The sequence below is a fragment of the Dendrobates tinctorius genome, unplaced genomic scaffold (assembly GCF_039654945.1).
Source record: "Dendrobates tinctorius isolate UK_male_01 unplaced genomic scaffold, ASM3965494v1 ptg000226l, whole genome shotgun sequence".
NCBI lineage: Eukaryota > Metazoa > Chordata > Amphibia > Anura > Dendrobatidae > Dendrobates > Dendrobates tinctorius.
In genome coordinates this window covers 845,707-864,075 of record NW_027361893.1, presented here as the reverse complement: position 1 = coordinate 864,075, position 18,369 = coordinate 845,707, and the positions used below count along the sequence as shown (strand labels likewise).

The 18,369-nt window shown below is 43.1% G+C and overlaps 1 protein-coding gene across 7 annotated transcripts in view; it reads left to right on the top strand.

Annotated features, from left to right (window-relative positions):
* LOC141059284 (uncharacterized) overlaps nucleotides 1-12,331 on the top strand; it is a 47,059-nt gene extending 34,728 nt beyond the window's left edge. For 5 of the 7 annotated variants that reach the window (XM_073555603.1, XM_073555602.1, XM_073555604.1 and 2 more), the window contains exon 7: nucleotides 9,323-12,331. In XM_073555603.1, coding sequence (XP_073411704.1) covers nucleotides 9,323-10,743 — 1,421 coding nt within the window. In that variant the 3' untranslated portion in view covers nucleotides 10,744-12,331. The remainder of the gene's footprint in view (nucleotides 1-9,322) is intronic. The other 2 variants (XM_073555601.1, XM_073555599.1) reach the window with 1 other exon arrangement.
* The last annotated feature ends 6,038 nt before the right edge of the window (nucleotides 12,332-18,369 follow it).

The window sequence follows — 18,369 nt, the reverse complement described above, 5'->3', positions numbered from 1 at the left end:
GGAAGCCTGACTGCCATTAGTTACCGAGATGAGATCCTCAGACCCCTTGCGAGACAATATGGTGGTGTGATTGGCCCTGGGTTCCTGCTAATGCAATAGAATGCCAGATGTTATGAACTCATTTTCTGCTCCACCAGTTGAGAGTTCCCCTTCCGTTCTCCCTCTGGTGGTGACAGGAGGTAGTGAGGTTGGTTTAAGTGGTAGTGATCTGCCACCTGATGAGGAAGATAACGACTGGACCTCTGGAGTATCAGACTGGATATAAGACAGCCTACGCCCTATCCTGGTGCTGGTGATTCAGTCTGCTTCTCAGGTCCTGGACTTCAGCTCTCTTCCAGTCTTCTCAAGTTAAGTTTGTTTTTTGCTAATGTTCACACTTGCGCTTGTTGGCCAATTCAGTTTCTTGTGTAATCAGCCTGCCCCTGCTGGGGCTATGCTGAATTTCCACTCCTATGTATCAGTATTTGCCAATCTGCTTTTTGTCTCTTATTAGATTGGCCTCTTTTTGCTCTGTCTCAGAATATTTCAGAGTGCTGATATAGGTGTTGAAGTCTAGTGACTTCAGGGTTAATTTTGCTATCAGAAGTGTTGGACAATATTTTTGTAGGTTATTTTGGCAGATTGCATACAGTGTCTTTCCTTTCCTGTCCTTTTTAGTTAGCCGGGCCCCATCGTTTGCTCGGCCTATTTTCCTGCCTTTGTTTGTATTTTCATCGTCAATACATGTGGGGGGCTGTCTTTCCTTTGAGGTCTGCTCTGGGGCAGTTAGTTTTCCTCTTTCCCTGCTTTAGGCTTATGTAGCTCTCCGGTTGTGACGAGGTGTCTAGGACCATCGTAGGAACGCTCCACGACTGCTGCTAGTTGTGCGGTTAAGTTCAGGGATCTGCAATCTGCATAGTTACCAACTTCTCTGGTTTTCTGAGACTTAGCTGCTTGTTTTTTTCCCTCCTCGGTGACCCATTCATAACAGCCAGACCTCATGTGGCTGGAGTGTGTCAGCAGTTCCTGCAAAATGAAGGCATTGAAGCTATGGCCTGGCACGCCCGGTCCCCAGACCTTTATCCGATTGAGCACATCTGGGACATATGTCTCGCTCCATCCACCAACGTCACGTTGCACCACAGACTGTCCAGGAGTTGGCGGACGCTTTAGTCCAGGTCTGGGAGGAGATCCCTCAGAAGACCATCCGCCGCCTCATCAGAAGCATGCCCAGGAGTTGAACGGTAGGGAGGTCATACAGGCACGTGGAGGCCACACAATATTGACTCTCGTTTTGACTTGTTTTATGGACATGACATTTCAGATGGGGTCCACACACTCTCAACATTCCACTTTAATTTTGTGTGTGACTCCAAATCCAGGCCTCCATTGGTTAATAAATTTGATTTCCATTGATGATTTTTGTGTGATTTTGTTGTCAGCACATTCAACTTTATACAGAACAAAGTATTCAATGAGAATATTTCATTCATTCAGATCTAGGATGTGTTATTTGATTGTTCCCTTTATTTTTTGAGCAGTGTACAGTATTTAGAATTGAGAGTCCTCAGTGGTTGATACCTTTTAATGGCTAACTGAAAAGATTGTAACACACTGCAAGCTTTCAAGTAGAGTTGAGCGACTTTGGTCGGCTCGGGTTTCATGAAACAAAATTTGTTTCAGATGAAACTGGTCCGACTAGGGCAAAAAAAGTCGGAGTTTCGTCCGAAACCCGACCCCAATGCAAGTCAATGGGGAATAAAAGTCGGCATTGAGCGGATGACATTGAAGATGAAGTGACACAAAGCCAAATGACAACGTATGTAGGATCTGCTGACAAGTTAGGCTAGTTTCACACTAGCGTATCTACACGAAGCGCACGGCGCCGCTAAGCCCCGCCCCTTCAGGTCATCTCCCTACTATCACACAACGCTGCATGCGATCTGCACACCCTATCTTTAGCATAGGGTGCGCTGACCGTGTGCTAGTAGGATTTCTGCGTGCGCTGCGCAGTTTTGAAGGTGCGCCGAAAGCATGTTGCATTTTGGTGCACTCGGCGCACCTTCAAAAGTGCGCAGTGCATGCAAAAATCCTACTAGCGCTCGGTCTGCGCACCCTATGCTAAAGATAGGGTGTGCAGATCGCATGCAGCGATGGTAGGGAGGAGATGACCACAGGGGGCGGGGCTTAGCGGCGCTGTGTGCTGCGTGTAGATACGCTAGTGTGAAACTAGCCTTAGAAAATCACTTGAAAAGTGCTGTGATGGGTCTGTAAGAGAAAGCGGAGGGTAATGATGCTGTTGACTTCCTAGATCCCCAATATCTTATTGGATGAATCTACCTTCTCTCCCTTCTGTGCTGCTGAATGTGCTCATATGGTCCCTACAAGACCAGGTCCAGTCTTTCTGGCCAAACTTTGCTTTTATGATCAACAACATTAAATGTGCAACTGAATTTCTGTGAAAGAACAAGAGTTTCCATTTATCCTGACTTTTTGATTTGTATTAAAACTAATTTCAAGGATTGTGATAAACTACAAAAAACCATTACACCTGTGCCATGATGTATCGCTAAGCTGTGCATGGCTGATGGCTGTAATATACATTTATTCACACATGCAGGAGATGTGGTGGCATGGCTCGAGCCCTGGTTTCATGCATTCACTCCACGTCATAAATTACATTGTTTTCAATCCTAAGGAATTCAGATTACTGCACAATCTCTCCTGAAATGGGGAGCAATATTATAATTTTACTTTCTCTAATCTTCTGGTCAGGACTGATAGTAGCTTCAATGGTCCACCATAAATGAATGCCGCTCCAGTTTACTCCAGCAAAAGAACACCGGCGGCACCTGTCCAGTATCATCTATCTCTTACTTATAGATGCTACTACTCAGGCGGCGCCATCACCGGTGACATTTTGCTGGATGTAATTTTATAAACTTCACAATAGCCACAATATTATAGGCATTATCAACAAAATTATCAACACTATTATATGCATTATGTAATAATGGGGGACAGGTCACTGAGGGATCAGGAACCTGTCATAAGCCAATACAGGTGCATATGTAATCAGAGAAGCACATAAAGCCCCGCCCGCAGCCCCGTCCCAGAGCACGAGAATCTCATTAACTGAAAACTACAAATACAGATTAAACAACGACCACAAGACGGATTTCATCACCAGGTGTCATTGTAATCAGCATAACGGCGCCGACCTGACAGTGTCTGTAGGTTACTGAGCACAATCCTGCTGACAGGTTCCCTTTAAGACATCTCTGCACTATTATACACAGTTCTCTTTAACCCCTTCCTGCCATCCGACGTACTATCCCGTCCACGGTACCCGGGCCCGTATGACCGGGGACGGGATAGTACGTCGGCGCGATCAGCGGCGCCCACGTAGTGAGCGCCGCTGATCGCGGCCGGGTGTCAGCTGATTATCACAGCTGACATCCGGCACAATGTGTCAGGGGCGGTCACGGACCGCCCCCGACACGTTAACCCCTTGCAGACCGCGATCAAACACGATCGCGGTGTACCGGGGGTTAAAGGGAAGCATCGGCAGGGAGGGGGCTCCCTCCGTGCTTCCCTGAGCCCCCCACGGCAGCGCAATGTGCAGCGCTGCTGCGGGGGACTCCCTTCCTCCAGGCCCCCGAATCCAAGATGGCGACGGGGGCCTTCGGGGGCCTGCGGAAGCTGGCTTCCTCAGTGCCTGCAAAGCGCAGGCATGAGGAAGCCTTCTGCAGTGCCTGTGTCAGATCAGCGATCTGTCACAGGACAGTGATGTCCCACCTGGGACTATTTAATAAAGTAAAAAAAAAAATAAAAAAAGTGTAAAAATAATTTAAAAAAAAGCGCCAAATAAACTAGAAAAAAAAAAAAAAATATTCCCCCAATAAATCCATTTTTTGGAAATAATAAAAACAAAAAAACAATAAAAGTACACATATTAGGTATTGCCGCGTCTGTAACGACCCGCCCTATAAAACTGTCCCATTAGTTAACCCCTTTAGCGAACCCCTTAAAAAATAAAAATAAAAAACGAAGCAAAAAAGAATGATTTATTATCATACCGCCAAACAAAAAGTGTAATAACGCGCGATCAAAAAGACGCATATAAATATCCATGGTACCGCTGAAAATGTCATCTTGTCCCACAAAAAACGAGCCGCCACACAGCATCATCAGCGAAAAAATAAAAGTTATAGCTCGCTGAATAAAGCGATGCAAAAATAATTATTTTTTAATAAAATAGTTTTCATTGCATAAAACCGACAAAAACATAAAAAAACGACCTAAATGAGGTATCGCTGTAACCGTACTGACCCGAAGAATAAAACAGCTTTATCAATTTTACCGCACGCGGAACGGTGTAAACGCACCCCCCCCCAAAAGAAATTCATGAAACGCTGGTTTTTGTTCATTCTGCGTCCCAAAAATCGGAATAAAAAGCGATAAAAAAATTTCACGTTCCCGAAAATGGTACCAATAAAAACGTCAACTTGTCCCGCAAAAAATAAGACCTCAAATGACTCGGTGGGTCAAAATACGGAAAATTTATAGCTCTCAATATGTGGTGATGCAAAAACTATTTTTACAATACGTCTTTTAGCGTGCGACAGCCGCCAAACATAAAAACCGTCATAAATAGTAAATCAAACCCCCCGTTATCACCCCCTTAGTTAGGGAAAAATAATAAAATTAAAAAAATGTATTTATTTCCATTTTTCCATTAGGGTTAGGGCTAGGGTTAGGGCTAGGGGTGTGTTGGGGTAGGGTTAAGGTTAGGGCTAGGGTTAGGGGCGTGTTGGGGTTTGGGTTGGAGTTAGAATTGGGGGTTTCCACTGTTTGGGCACATCAGGTGCTCTCCAAATGCAACATGGCGTCTGATCTCAATTCCAGCCAATTCTGAGTTGAAAAAGTCAAATGGTGCTCCTTCCCTTCCAAGCTCTGCTATGCGCCCAAACAGTGTTTTACCCCCACATGTAGGGTATCAGCCTACTCAGGACAAATTGCAAAACAATTTTTGGGGTCCAATTTCTCCTGTTACCCTTAGGAAAATAAAAAATTGGGGGCAAAAATATCATTTTTGTGGAAAAAAATGATTTTTTTATTTTCACGTCCGAGCGTTATAAACTTCTGTGAAGCACTTGGGGGTTCAAAGTGCTCACCACACATCTAGATAAGTTCCGTGGGGGGTCTAGTGTCCAAAATGGGGTCACTTGTGGGGAGTTTCAATAGTTTAGGTACATCAGGGGCTCTCCAAACGCACATGACACCCGCAGACCATTCCATCAAAGTCTGCATTCCAAAACGTCACTGCTTCCCTTCCGAGCCCCGACGTGTGTCCATACAGTAGTTTTCTCCCACATATGGGGTGTCAGCGTACTCAGGACAAATTGGACAACAACTTTTGGGGTCCAATTTCTCCTGTTACCCTTGGGAAAATGAAAAAATTGGGGACTAATTGATCATGTTTGTGGAAAAAATACGATTTTTTTTATTTTCATGCCCTGGCATTATAAACTTCTGTGAAGCCCTTGGGGGTTCAAAGTGCTCACCTCACATCTAGATACATTCCTTAGTGGGTCTAGTTTTCAAAATAGGGTCATTTGTGGGGGGTTTCCACTGTTTAGGTACATTAGGGGCTCTCCAAAGGCAACATGACAACCGCAGACCATTCCATCAAAGTCTGCATTCCAAAACGTCACTACTTCCCTTCCGAGCCCCTACGTGTGCCCATACAGTAGTTTTCTCCCACATATGGGGTATCAGCATACTCAGGACAAATTGGACAACAACTTTTGGGGTCCAATTTCTCCTGGTACCCTTGGGAAAATAAAAAAATGGTGACTAAAAGATCATGTTTGTGGAAAAAATACGAATTTTTTTATTTTCACGCCCGGGCGTTGTAAACTTCTGTGAAGCACTGGGGGGGGTCAAAGTGCTCACCACACATCTAGATAAGTTCCTTAGGGGGTCTAGTTTCCAAAATGGTGTCATTTGTGGGGGGGTTCCACTGTTTTGGTACATCAGGAGTTTTCCAAACGCGACATGGTGTCCGATCTCAATTCCAGCCCAAAACGTCAAATGGCGCTGCTTCCCTTCCGAGCTCTGCCATGCGCCCAAATAGTGGTTTACCCCCACATGTGGGGTATCAGCGTACTCAGGACAAATTGCACAATAAATTTTAGGGTCCTGTTACCCTTGGAAAAATAAGAATTGAGGGTGAAATCATTTTTGTGGAAAAAATGATTTTTTAATTGTATGGCTTTATGTTATAAACTTCTGTGAAGCCCATGGGGGTTCAAAGTTCTCACCACACATCTAGATAAGTTCCTTAGGGGGTCTAGTTTCCAAAATGGTGTCATTTGTGGGGGGTTTCCACTGTTTTGGTACATCAGGGGTTTTCCAAACGCGACATCGTGTCCGATCTCAATTCCAGCCAAAAACGTCAAATGGCGCTGCTTCCCTTCCGAGCTCTGCCATGCGCCCAAATAGTGGTTTACCCCCACATGTGGGGTATCAGCGTACTCAGGACAAATTGCACAATAACTTTTAGGGTCCTGTTACCCTTGGGAAAATAAAAATTGGGGTGAAAAGATCATTTTTGTGGAAAAAATATGATTTTTTAATTGTACCGCTGTAAGTTATAAACTTCTGTAAAGCCCTTGTGGGTTCAAAGTTCTCACCACATATCTAGATAAGTTCCTTGGGGGGTCTAGTTTCCAAAATGGGGTCACTTGTAGGGGGTTTCCACTGTTTAGGTACATCAGGGACTCTCCAAACGTGACATGGCGTCCAATCTGAATTCCAGCCAATTTTGCATTGAAAAAGTCAAACGGCGCTCCTTCCATTCTGAGCTCTGCCATGCGCCGAAACAGTCGTTCCCCCCCACATATCAGGTATCTGCGTACTCAGGACAAATTGCACAATAACTTTTGCAGTTCAATTTCTCCTGTTACCCTTGGTAAAATAAAAAAAATTGAACCTGAAGTATTTTTTTTATGAAAAAAAGTTAGATGTTCATTTTTTTTTAAATATTCAAAAAAATTCCTGTGACGCACCTAAAGGGTTAATAAACTTCTTGAATGTGGTTTTGAGCACCTTAAGGGGTGCAGTTTTTAGAATGGTGTCACTTTTGGGTATTTTCTATCATATAGACCCCTCAAAGTGGCTTCAAATGTGATGTGGTCCTAAAAATAAAATGGTGTTGTAAAAATGAGAAATCGCTGGTCAACTTTTAACCCTTATAACTTCCTAACAAAAAAAAATTTTGGTTCCAAAATTGTGCTGATGTAAAGTAAACATGTGGGAAATGTTAGTTATCAAGTTTTTTGTGTGCCGTATCTCTGTGATTTAAGGGCATAAAAATTCAAAGTTGGAAAATCGCGAAATTTTCAAAATTTTCGCCAAATTTCCATTTTTCTCACAAATAAACGCAAGTTATTTGAATGAAATTTTACCACTAACATGAAGTACAATATGTCACGAGAAAACAATGTCAGAATCACCGGGATCCATGGAAGCGTTCCAGAGTTATGACCTCATAAAGGTACAGTGGTCAGAATTGTAAAAATTGGCCCGGTCATGAACGTGCAAACCACCCTTGGGGGTGAAGGGGTTAAATGTCTAATATTTCTTCTTGAATCTCATCTGACAGAAAATGTTGGCCCTTACGATAGTTTAGATTGTGAAGTCACCGAGATCCGTCCGCTAATTACCCCAGAGAGGTTTCACCACTAGTTGCTCATTTATTACTGATGAAAACTGTTGAGTTTGATTATTTCAGTAGATGTGTTATTGTCTATAGTCCGTTTTTGACTACAGTAATTAGTGTCCAAAATACTCGGGTTTAACCACTTCCGCAACCTGTTTTGTGTTTCTAGTCAGGCCCCATTTTTAAAATCTGACGTGTGTCCCTTTATGTGGTGATAACTTTGGAATTATTCACAAAGGATAATAGAAAACAAATGGATCTTACAGATTATTTTCTAACTTCGCACAATACCCTATATACTATTGTACACTACGGTCTGGGCACATGGCAGTGTTCAGAAAGGAAGGAGCGCCATTTAGCTACTTGAATGCAGATCTTGCTGGAATAGTTTGCAGACACAATGTATTGGGAGCACTGTTTCTGGTCACCTGGCAGCTCAAAAGATGTCCACCATGAACATGCTTGGCACTATCTTCTCTGCTTTCCATATCCCAAGGATTGCCTTGTTCATCGCCCTTTAACACCCTTACATGGATCTGGACTTACACATGGACCCCTAGACTTGGACCATGGTGTTACCTGCTATTCTGTGGTATTAGATGGCAAGAAGAATAGTCAGGTAGCTGGGTCAGAACCAGAAGGACAGAATCAGAAGACAAAAGAGTAGTGAATAAACGGGCCACGGTCACAACAGAAAACAAATGCACAAGTTGTGAGCTGAGCACAGACAACTAAACCCCAAAGCAGAACAACACTGTATCTTGCAGAATCTGGCAGTATGCTTTGAGGTTTAGTAGGGTGTGGTAGTTTCCCGTTGGTGGAAGTAGGGAGCAGATTACTCCAGCTGTAGACCAGGAACAGATCCCAGATGAGATTAGACATATCATATGCAGAAGCCCTAGTATAACTAAATGATTGAAAACCAGAATAGTCGAAATCCTCGTAAAGTGATTCCATTTTATAAATTAATTCACTGAGGGTTATAATCTATAGGAGGAGTGAATATTTTGACTCTACAGCCACTTTCCGGAAATTAACACTCAGTGGATGTTGGAGAGTGAAAATTACACATATGCCATTTTATTACCCAGCACATAGTGCCTAGATTGTGCTCCAGGAGACACACACCATAAATTAAGTGGATTCTTCTCACTATAATATTGCTAAATACAGAGATCCTAAATGTTGTTTGAGCACACTGCAAGGCTCAGAAGTGAGAGCGGATTTTGCTGGATTGGTTTATAGAATAGAAACCCTGTTGCTTTTCAACAGCTTTGAGCTACTAATAGTGTGGGAACCACTGTTTTTACATTGACAGATGATGGACCTGAATGGGAACTGTTTTTTTGTGGCCGGAGAATTGGTATTATTTTTGCCTACGTAACATTGATTGGTTTCTTATAATTCTATATTTGGGAGGCAGAATGAACAAACAGTTGAACACCCCGCACTACTGGTTCATCCTATAAGGTTTTCTATTAGACTGTGAACTATCAATTTTCTTGGTGAATAGTTTTTTTACACAGCTTGCCATTTTTATGGACAGTTTAAGTAGAAGTGTTCAAAAATATAAAGCTCAAGGATATTTTATTAAAAAATAATTGCTTTTTGTCTTAGCAGATGACTGTACCAGGGGATCAGAGGGACAGCTGACATCTTCAATTTTTAAATCTGATGATCTTGAGATCCTACAAGATATAACTGAAGAGATTGCTTTTACTCCAGATACACCATCATCCATTCACAGCAAAGATCTGTCATTTGATCCTATGAAACAGAGCCCATCTTCTGATTCATTACCGACTACTAAGGAAAATCAAAGTCACAAAAGAGGCATTACAAAGCAAACTGCTCCTAAACCAAAGAAGTCATTTTCCTGTTCAGAATGTGGGAAATGTTTTAAACGGAAATCAGTTCTTGATGGCCACCAGAGAATTCATACAGGGGAAAAACCTTTTTCCTGTTCAGAATGTGGGAAATGTTTTTACCACAAAGGTAGTCTTGTTACCCACCAGAGAATTCACACAGGGGAGAAACCTTTTTCCTGTTCAGAATGTGGGAAATGTTTTACACACAAATCAGATTTGGTTAGGCATCAGAGAACTCACACAGGGGAGAAGACATTTGCATGTTCAGAATGTGGGAAATGCTTTAACCATAAAGTGAATCTTGATACCCACCAGAGAACCCACACAGGGGAGAAGCCTTTTTCATGTTCAGAATGTGGGAAACGTTTTAGATGGAAAACCACTTTTGATAGCCACCAGAGAACGCACAGAGGACAGAAGCCTTTTTCCTGTTCTGAATGTGGGAAATGTTTTAACCGGAAAGAACATCTTGTTAGACATCAGAGCAGTCACTCAGACGAGAAGCCTTTTGCATGTTCAGAATGTGGGAAATGTTTTAACCAGAAAGTGAATCTTGATAGCCACCAGAGAACTCACACAGGGGAGAAGCCTTTTGCATGTTCAGAGTGTGGGAAATGTTTTAACCAGAAAGTGAATCTTGATAGCCACCAGAGAACTCACACAGGGGAGAAGCCTTTTTCCTGTTCAGAGTGTGGGAAATGTTTTAACTTGAAATCTGTTCTTGATAGCCACCAGAGAGCCCACACAGGGCAGAAGCCTTTTTCATGTTCAGAATGTGGGAAATGTTTTAAATGGAAAACAAGTCTAGTTAACCACCAGACAACTCACATAGGGGGTAAGCCTTTTTCATGTTCAGAATGTGGGAAATGTTTTAGATGGAAAACAACTTGTGATAGTCACCAGAGAATGCACAGAGGGGAGAAGCCTTTTTCCTGTTCTGAATGTGGGAAATGTTTTAACCGGAAAGAACATCTTGTTAGACATCAGAGCAGTCACTCAGACGAGAAGCCTTTTGCATGTTCAGAATGTGGGAAATGTTTTAACCATAAAATGAATCTTGATAGCCACCAGAGAACTCACACAAGGGAGAAGCCTTTTTCATGTTCAGGATGTGGGAAATGTTTTAACCAGAAAGATCATCTTGTTAGACATCAGAGCAATCACACATAGGAAAGGTCTTTTTCATGTGGGACGTAAATCAACTGTTAATAAGTATCAGAGATGTCACCTAGGGGAGAAGCCTTTATGTTCATAATGTTGGAATAGTTTTAACCAAAATTGGATCTTCTTAAATGTGTTACCTCTTGTCATTCCTCATGTTTGCTGACAAAAGATAAAACTTAATCTTTATTAATTTCAATTGTAAAATTATACCCATAATTCACCCCCTGAAGGTTATTCAGAAGGTGACTAATAGATGAAACGTATACCACACGTTTCAGTGTAAAGGGTGAGGTGACGTATACACATTCGCTCTCCAAGCCTCTCATTGCAATGGGTTTCATTGACCTCATCAAAGGCAACTCATCAGGAGACCATTTAATATTGACCTATATTTAAGCGAGACTAGACGAAGAAAACCCTAAAATCATGTTATCCGAAACAGTCTGGCATATCCCAGACTTCAAACTATATACTTTGTAAGTTTATAAGCCACTCCAGTGTCAGGAATAGAAAGTATGTTAAAGCACTGTATAATTGTGTTTTTCCTCCTATAGGGACTGCCCTAGTTTGGTATTGTAACAGCTGTCAATTAGTAGTGCAGACAAATTGTCCTAGACTAAACTCCGTTTTCAGACGGCCCAATATATACCACTCAGAGAACACTTACCTGCTCCGAAGATCACTAGCAGCTTCTAACTAATGGCCATGCTGCGGTCTGTCAAGGAATGAGTGCAATATCATTATAAAGACTAGAGATATGTGCAATCATAATGTCTGGGAGATCTGTGCCATTATTTAGTATGAATATGAAATTATCTCTGGAAGTTGTCTTCCCTGAGCGGTATATACTGTATTTTTACATACTATCTGTTCCTGACACTGGAGTGGCTTATAAACTTACAAAGTATATAGTTTGAAGTCTGGGATATGCCAATATGTGGTTAGTTTTCTGACTGTTTCGGATAACATGATACATGATTTTAGGGTTTTCTTTGTCTAGTCTTGCTTGAATATAGGTCAATATTAAATCGTCTCCTGATGAGTCGTCTTTGGTGAGGTCAATGAAACCCATTGAAATGAGAGGCTCGGAGAGTGAGTGTGTATACGTCACCTCACCCTATACACTGAAACGTGTGGTATACGTTTCATCTGTTAGTCACCTTCTGACTAACCTTCAGGGGGTGTATTATGGGTATAGTTATAAATTTGAAATTAACAAAGATTAAGTTTTATCTTTTGTCAGCAAACATGAGAGTTTTCTTCATCTAGTCTCGCTTGAATATAGGTCAGTATTACATAGTCTCCTATTGAGTTGTCTTTGGTGAGGACGATGAAACCCGTAGAAATGAGAGGCTTGGAGAGCGAGTGTGTATACGTCACCTCACCCTATATTGAAACGTGGGGTATATGTTTTTTCTATTAGTTTCTGACTCGCCTTCAAGGAGTGAATTATGGGTATAATTTTACATTTGGAATGAAGTGTGGTTTTATCCTTTTGTGAGTGAAACTTCTAATCAAGGGATATATATTTTCTCAGTGAACTCATTCTTCATGTTTGGCCTCAATAAAATGAAAACACTCCTACTCCTCTGGCGCGCCGGCTCCATTTCAGTGGTGTCGAGACTTTCTTTCCCAGGGCTTATGTGAGTTTGTTAAATCACACAAGCCCTGCGCTTAATCGGCGGCAGCTTCACTGTTCCTGCCTTTGGATGTATTGAACATTAACAGAAAGCCAGGACTGCGGCTGCTCTGACTGCCTCATGATGCTCGATTTGTCCAAAAGTGGAGACGTAATATAGTAACATAGTTAGCAAGGCCGAAAAAAGATATTTTTCCATCCAGTTCAGCCTATATTCCATCAGAATAATCAAATCCCCAGATCTATGTCCTTCTAAAGAACTTAATAACTGCAAGATACAATATTGTTATGCTCCAGGAGGACATCCAGGCCTCTCTTGAACCCCTCGACTGAGTTCGCCATAATCACCTCATCAGGCGAGGAATTCCAGATTCTCACTGCCCTAACAGTAAAGAATCCTCTTCTATGTTGGTGGAAAAACCTCTCCTCCAGACAGAGTATGCCCCCTTGTTACCATCACATTCCTTGGTATAAATAGATCCTCGGAGAGATATTTGTATTGTCCCCTTATACAACCTGAAAAGAGACCCAAGAACACAAGTGCCAACACTGCTGAAATGGTGCCAGAATAGGAGGTTTGTATAAGTATTTTTATTTTAACAGGACCATGCATATCTAAAGAAGAATATAATGCTGTCTGCAGAACCTGCAGGGCACAAATCGTTTACCTAAAGCTGACAATGAATTGAGGCTTGCAAGAGATGTCAAAAGCAATAATAAAGGATTTTGGGGATATGTCAAAAGTAAAAGAAAAGTCAAAGATGCTATAGGATTTTTACAGGATGAAAATGATGAAATGGTAAGACAGGATGTTGAGAAGGCCGAACTTTTAAATTCCTATTTTGCATCTGTTTTCTCTCAGAAAGGAAATGTAACATCAACTGATCTTCACTGTCCTATTAACGGAATAGAAAAATCCAGGATATCTATAAACAGAAAGATAGTGAGGAAACACTTAGCTAACCTAAATGAATTCAAGTCTCAAGGTCCAGATGACTTACACCACAGAGTGCTGATGGAGATAGCAGAAGAAATTTTTGAACCCCTCTCCATAATCTTTGAAAATTCTTGGAGAACAGGAGAAGTCCCAGAAGACTGGAGAAGAGCAAATGTTCCTATCTTCAAAAAAGGGGAAGAAGGTGGACCCAGGCAACTATAGGCCGGTGAGACTGACTTCTATACCAGGAAAGATCTTTGAACAAATTATTAAACAAACATGTATGTCAGTACCTGGATAAGAATGAAGTGATTAAACAGAGTCAGCATGGGTTTGTAACTAATAAGTCATGTCAGACTAACAATTTCCTTCTATGACGGAATCACTGATTGGGTGATATAGTATATCTTGACTTCAGCAAAGCATTTGACAAAGTATCTCATACAATCCTTATTGAAAAAATGGCTAAGTATGGAATGGACAAGGCAACTGTTAGATGGATTCATAACTGGCTTAGTGATCGGACCCAAAGAGTGGTCGTAAATGGGCTGCACATCCAGTTGGAAGAATGTCTCAAGTGGGGTACCACAGGGCTCTGTCCTGGGCCCTGTATTGTTCAACATCTTTATCAACGATTTAGATGAAGGAATTGAGGGTAAACTGATTAAATTTGCTGATGACACAAAGCTAGGAGGGATAGCTAATACTAGAGAAGAGAGAGAGGATTCAAAAAGATATAAACTGGAGCAGTGGGCAGCAACTAACAATGGTTTTAACAGGGAAAAATGGAAAGTACTACATCTGGGCACTAAAAATGAAAAAAGCATATTCAGAATGGGATGAATAGAGCTAAGCCAACAGCACATGTGAAAAAGACTTGGGTATACTAATAGATCACAGACTATGAACAGTGTGATGCAGCAGCAAAAAAGGCAAATGCAATTCTAAGATGTATTAACAGAAGCATACAGTCTAGATCACATGAAGTCATAATTGCCCTCTATTTCTCTTTGGTCAGACCTCATCTGGAATATTGTGTCCAGTTTTGGGCACCACATTTTAAAAAAGACCAACAAACTGGAGCAAGTTCAGAGAAGAGCGACCAGAATGGTGACCGGTCTGCAAACCCTGTCTTATGAGGAAAGGTTGCAGGATTTGGGAATGTTTAGTTTGCAAAAGAGAAGACTGAGAGGAGACTTAATAGCTGTCTACAAATATCTAAAGGGTTGTCACATTGTAGAAGGATCATCTTTATTCTCATTTGCACAAGGAAAGACTAGAAGCAATGGGATGAAACTGAATGGGAGGAGACACAGATTACATATTAGAAAAAACTTTTTGACAGAGTGATCAATGAGTGGAACAGGCTGCCACGAGAAGTGGGGAGTTCTCCTTCAATGGAAGTCTTCAGAGGCTGGACAGACATCTGACTGGGATGATTCAGTGAATCCTGGTTTGAGCAGGGGGTTGGACCAGATGGCCCAGGAGGTCCCTTCCAACTCTATGATTCTATGAACATGAGCAATGAGAAGGGGTTGTCCCAGGGCCGTATTTGCCACTAGGCACTCAAAGGCATGTGCCTAGGGCGGGAGGTTGAGGGAAGGGGCGCACCTTTTTTTTTTTTTTAAGCATGAGGGGTCGGCCCACCCACTCACCTCAGTCTTGTTGCTGCTGCTGGCACCTTCACTCTGCCCCCTGATCACATGACTATAACATCACCACAGGTCCTTCAGCTCTCCCTGCAACTTCTCCTTCCTGGTTGTGTGCAGCTCCAGTTCTCTGGTATCGGCCAGCAGCAGATTTCCGGTTCCCCCATTCCGGTGAGATTACAGGATTACTCTACATAGAGAATAATGGAGCCTCCGGCACCTACCTCCACCCGCAGAGCCGCACTCCACAGAGAATAATGGAGCATCCAGCACCTACCTCCACCCGCAGAGCCGCACTCCACATAGAGAATAATGGAGCCTCCACCCGCAGAGCCGCACTCCACATAGAGAATAATGGAGCCTCCAGCACCGACCTCCATCCGCAGAGCCACTCCACATAGAGAATAATGGAGCATCCAGCACCGACCTCCACCCGCAGAGCCGCAATCCACATAGAGAATAATGGAGCCTCCAGTACCGACCTCCACCTGCAGAGCCGCACTCCACAGAAAATAATGGAGCCTCCGGCACTGACCTCCACCTGCAGAGCCGCACTCCACATAGAGAATAATGAAGCCTCCGGCACAAACCTCCACCCGCAGAGCCACACTCCAGATATATGGCTGCTCTGTGCGCACAGGACCTGTGATGAGGTCACAGGAGGGGAGGAGTCAGAGGTCACATGATCGGGGGCCTCGGTGTATGGGTGTGGTGATGTAATACAGGACCTGGTGGTGTTCGGCTGTGTTCACACACAGCGTTTTTTACAGCGGTTTTCACTATAAAACCGCTAAAAATAAGCTTCCCAGTCATTTCTATGCATTTTTCACTTTTTGTGCACATTGATGATTTCTTTACCGCGAAAAAACCGCATCGCGGTAAAAAACAGCATGCTAATTAATTTTGCGTATTTTTCTGCGGTTTTGGCTTCTTCCATGCGTTTTGAAACCGCTGTGGAAAAAAACGCGCAAAAACCGCCGCGGAAAAATAGGTGCGGTTTCTGGGAAGGGAGTCAGGTTTTCAAGCAGAAATTTTCTGCTACGTGTGCACTTAGCCTTACAGTCCCCGTGACTTGCGGTTCAGCAGTTTCCTCCGATAATCTGTGTGAAGACACCATGGACATATAACATGATGAAAAATGAGGGCATTGTACGAGGTAACAAATCATTTGGAGGAAGAGCTCATCAGAGGATCCTCCTGAACGTGGTGGATTTATTCCCAACAGACCAGATTGCCTTTGGGAATTAACATTACACAGGACGTTATTTATCACTAGCTGAAGAGCCCGGCGCTGCCCGGGCATAGTAACTAAGTATGGTTAGTGATAAATTATGATTATATATATAAATCTGAGTGTATAGCCCCGCCCACTCCGCATAGCCACATTCACTATCATGTCCCACATCCCGTCAGCCAGAGCCACCGGACTACTACCCCTAATATCCCACATCATCCCATCAGCCAGAGCCACCAGACTACTACCCCTAATATCCCACATCATCCCGTCAGCCAGAGCTACTGGACTACTACCCTGTTATGATTGAGTCACCGTAGGAGGCAAAAGCAGAAATGCTAGCTAAGTCCAGAAAACCAGAGAGGTTGGCAGCTATCGGATTGCAGACCCCTGAACCTATCAACACAACTAGCAGTAGCCGTGGGGGGTTCCTACGATGCCCTAGACTCCTCGATCACAGCCGGAGAATTAAATAGCCTAAAGACAGAAAGGGAAATCTAAACTTCCCCAGAGCAAACCCAAAGCAAAAGGCAGCCCCCCACATATAATGACGGAGAAGCAAGAAGAAAGAACACAACACAGACAGAAAGATAGACTGATCAAAGACGGGGCCCAAGCTAACTAGATAGGAAAGGACAGGAAGGCTGCTGTCTGCAATCCGTGAAAAACCCTATGAAAATAAGAGCCAACAGACTGACAGTGAAAAAGGCCCTGAAGACGCTAGGCTTCAAAAAGACTATGTCAGTACTCAGGAATATTCTGAAGACAGAGCAACCGGCAAAAGGAGAATCAGCTCACCCCAGCAGGGAATGGCAGAATCCAGAAAAGCAAGGCAAACAAAAACAAAACACAAATGCTAAAAGGCAAAGCAGAAAACTTAGCTTTAGAGGAGCAGGAATCAGACTGGTTTCCTAAAAGTCCACAGAGAAATCACCCGCAGGGCAGAAGGGCGTCGGCAGCCTTATATCCAGTCCGTGACTCCACTCAGCCAGTCATCATCATTAGGCTCAGGTGCCTGATAATCAGGCTCATTACCTTCCTTTACCAGAATAGGGAGTTCACCAGACCTCAGTGACGAAGGGGAAAATGAACTCACAACAGTACCTCCCCCTTGAGGAGGTGGTCACCGAACCCTCAACCACGCCACCAGGGCGATCAGGGTGAGCCCGAAGAAAGGCACGCACCAATCTTTTGGCATGAATATCAGAGGCAGAGACCCAGGAATTATCCTCCTGACCATAACCCTTCCACTTAACCAAATACTGGAGTCTCCGTCTAGCCAGACAGGAATCCAGTATTTTCTCTACCTCATATTCCATGTTACCTTCAACCAATACAGGGTCCGGAGGTGCCACCCCAGGAACAACTGGTTCAAGAAACCTCTTCAACAAGGACTTATGGAACACATTATGGATTTTAAATGTGACAGGGAGAGCCAAACGAAAAGAGACCGGATTAATAGTCTCCAAAATCTTGTAAGGTCCAATAAATCTAGGCTTAAACTTAGGAGAAGCCACCTTCATAGCAATATTTTTTGATGATAACCACACCATATCACCAATCTTAAACTGGGGACCAATGGTCCTATGTCGATTGGAAAACCGCTGGGCCTTTTCCTGGGAGAGAGAGAACTTATCCACCACTTGGTCCCAGATTTGGTACATTCTCTCCACCACAGTGTCAACACCTGGGCAGGCAGAAGGCTCCACCTGCCCTGAAGAAAATAGAGGATGAAACCCAAAGTTACAAAAAAAAAGGTGACATCAAAGTGGCAGAACTAGCTCTATTATTTAAAGCAAATTCGGCCAAGGGCAAAAATGAAACCCAATCATCCTGATCAGCGGAAATAAAACATCTCAAATACGACTCCAGGGTCTGGTTTGTTCTCTCTGTCTGCCCATTGGTCTGAGGGTGAAAAGCAGAGGAGAAGGACAACTGAATTCCCAGCTTGGAACAGAAAGTCCTCCAAAATCTAGACACAAACTGAACTCCTCTGTCAGATACAATGTTCTCAGGAATCCCGTGCAAGCGAACCACCTGTTGCAAAAACAGGGGCACCAACTCAGAGGAAGATGGCAACTTAGGGAGTGGTACAAGATGAACCATCTTAGAGAACCTATCACAAATCACCCAAATAACAGTCATCCTTTGAGAGACAGGCATATCAGAGATG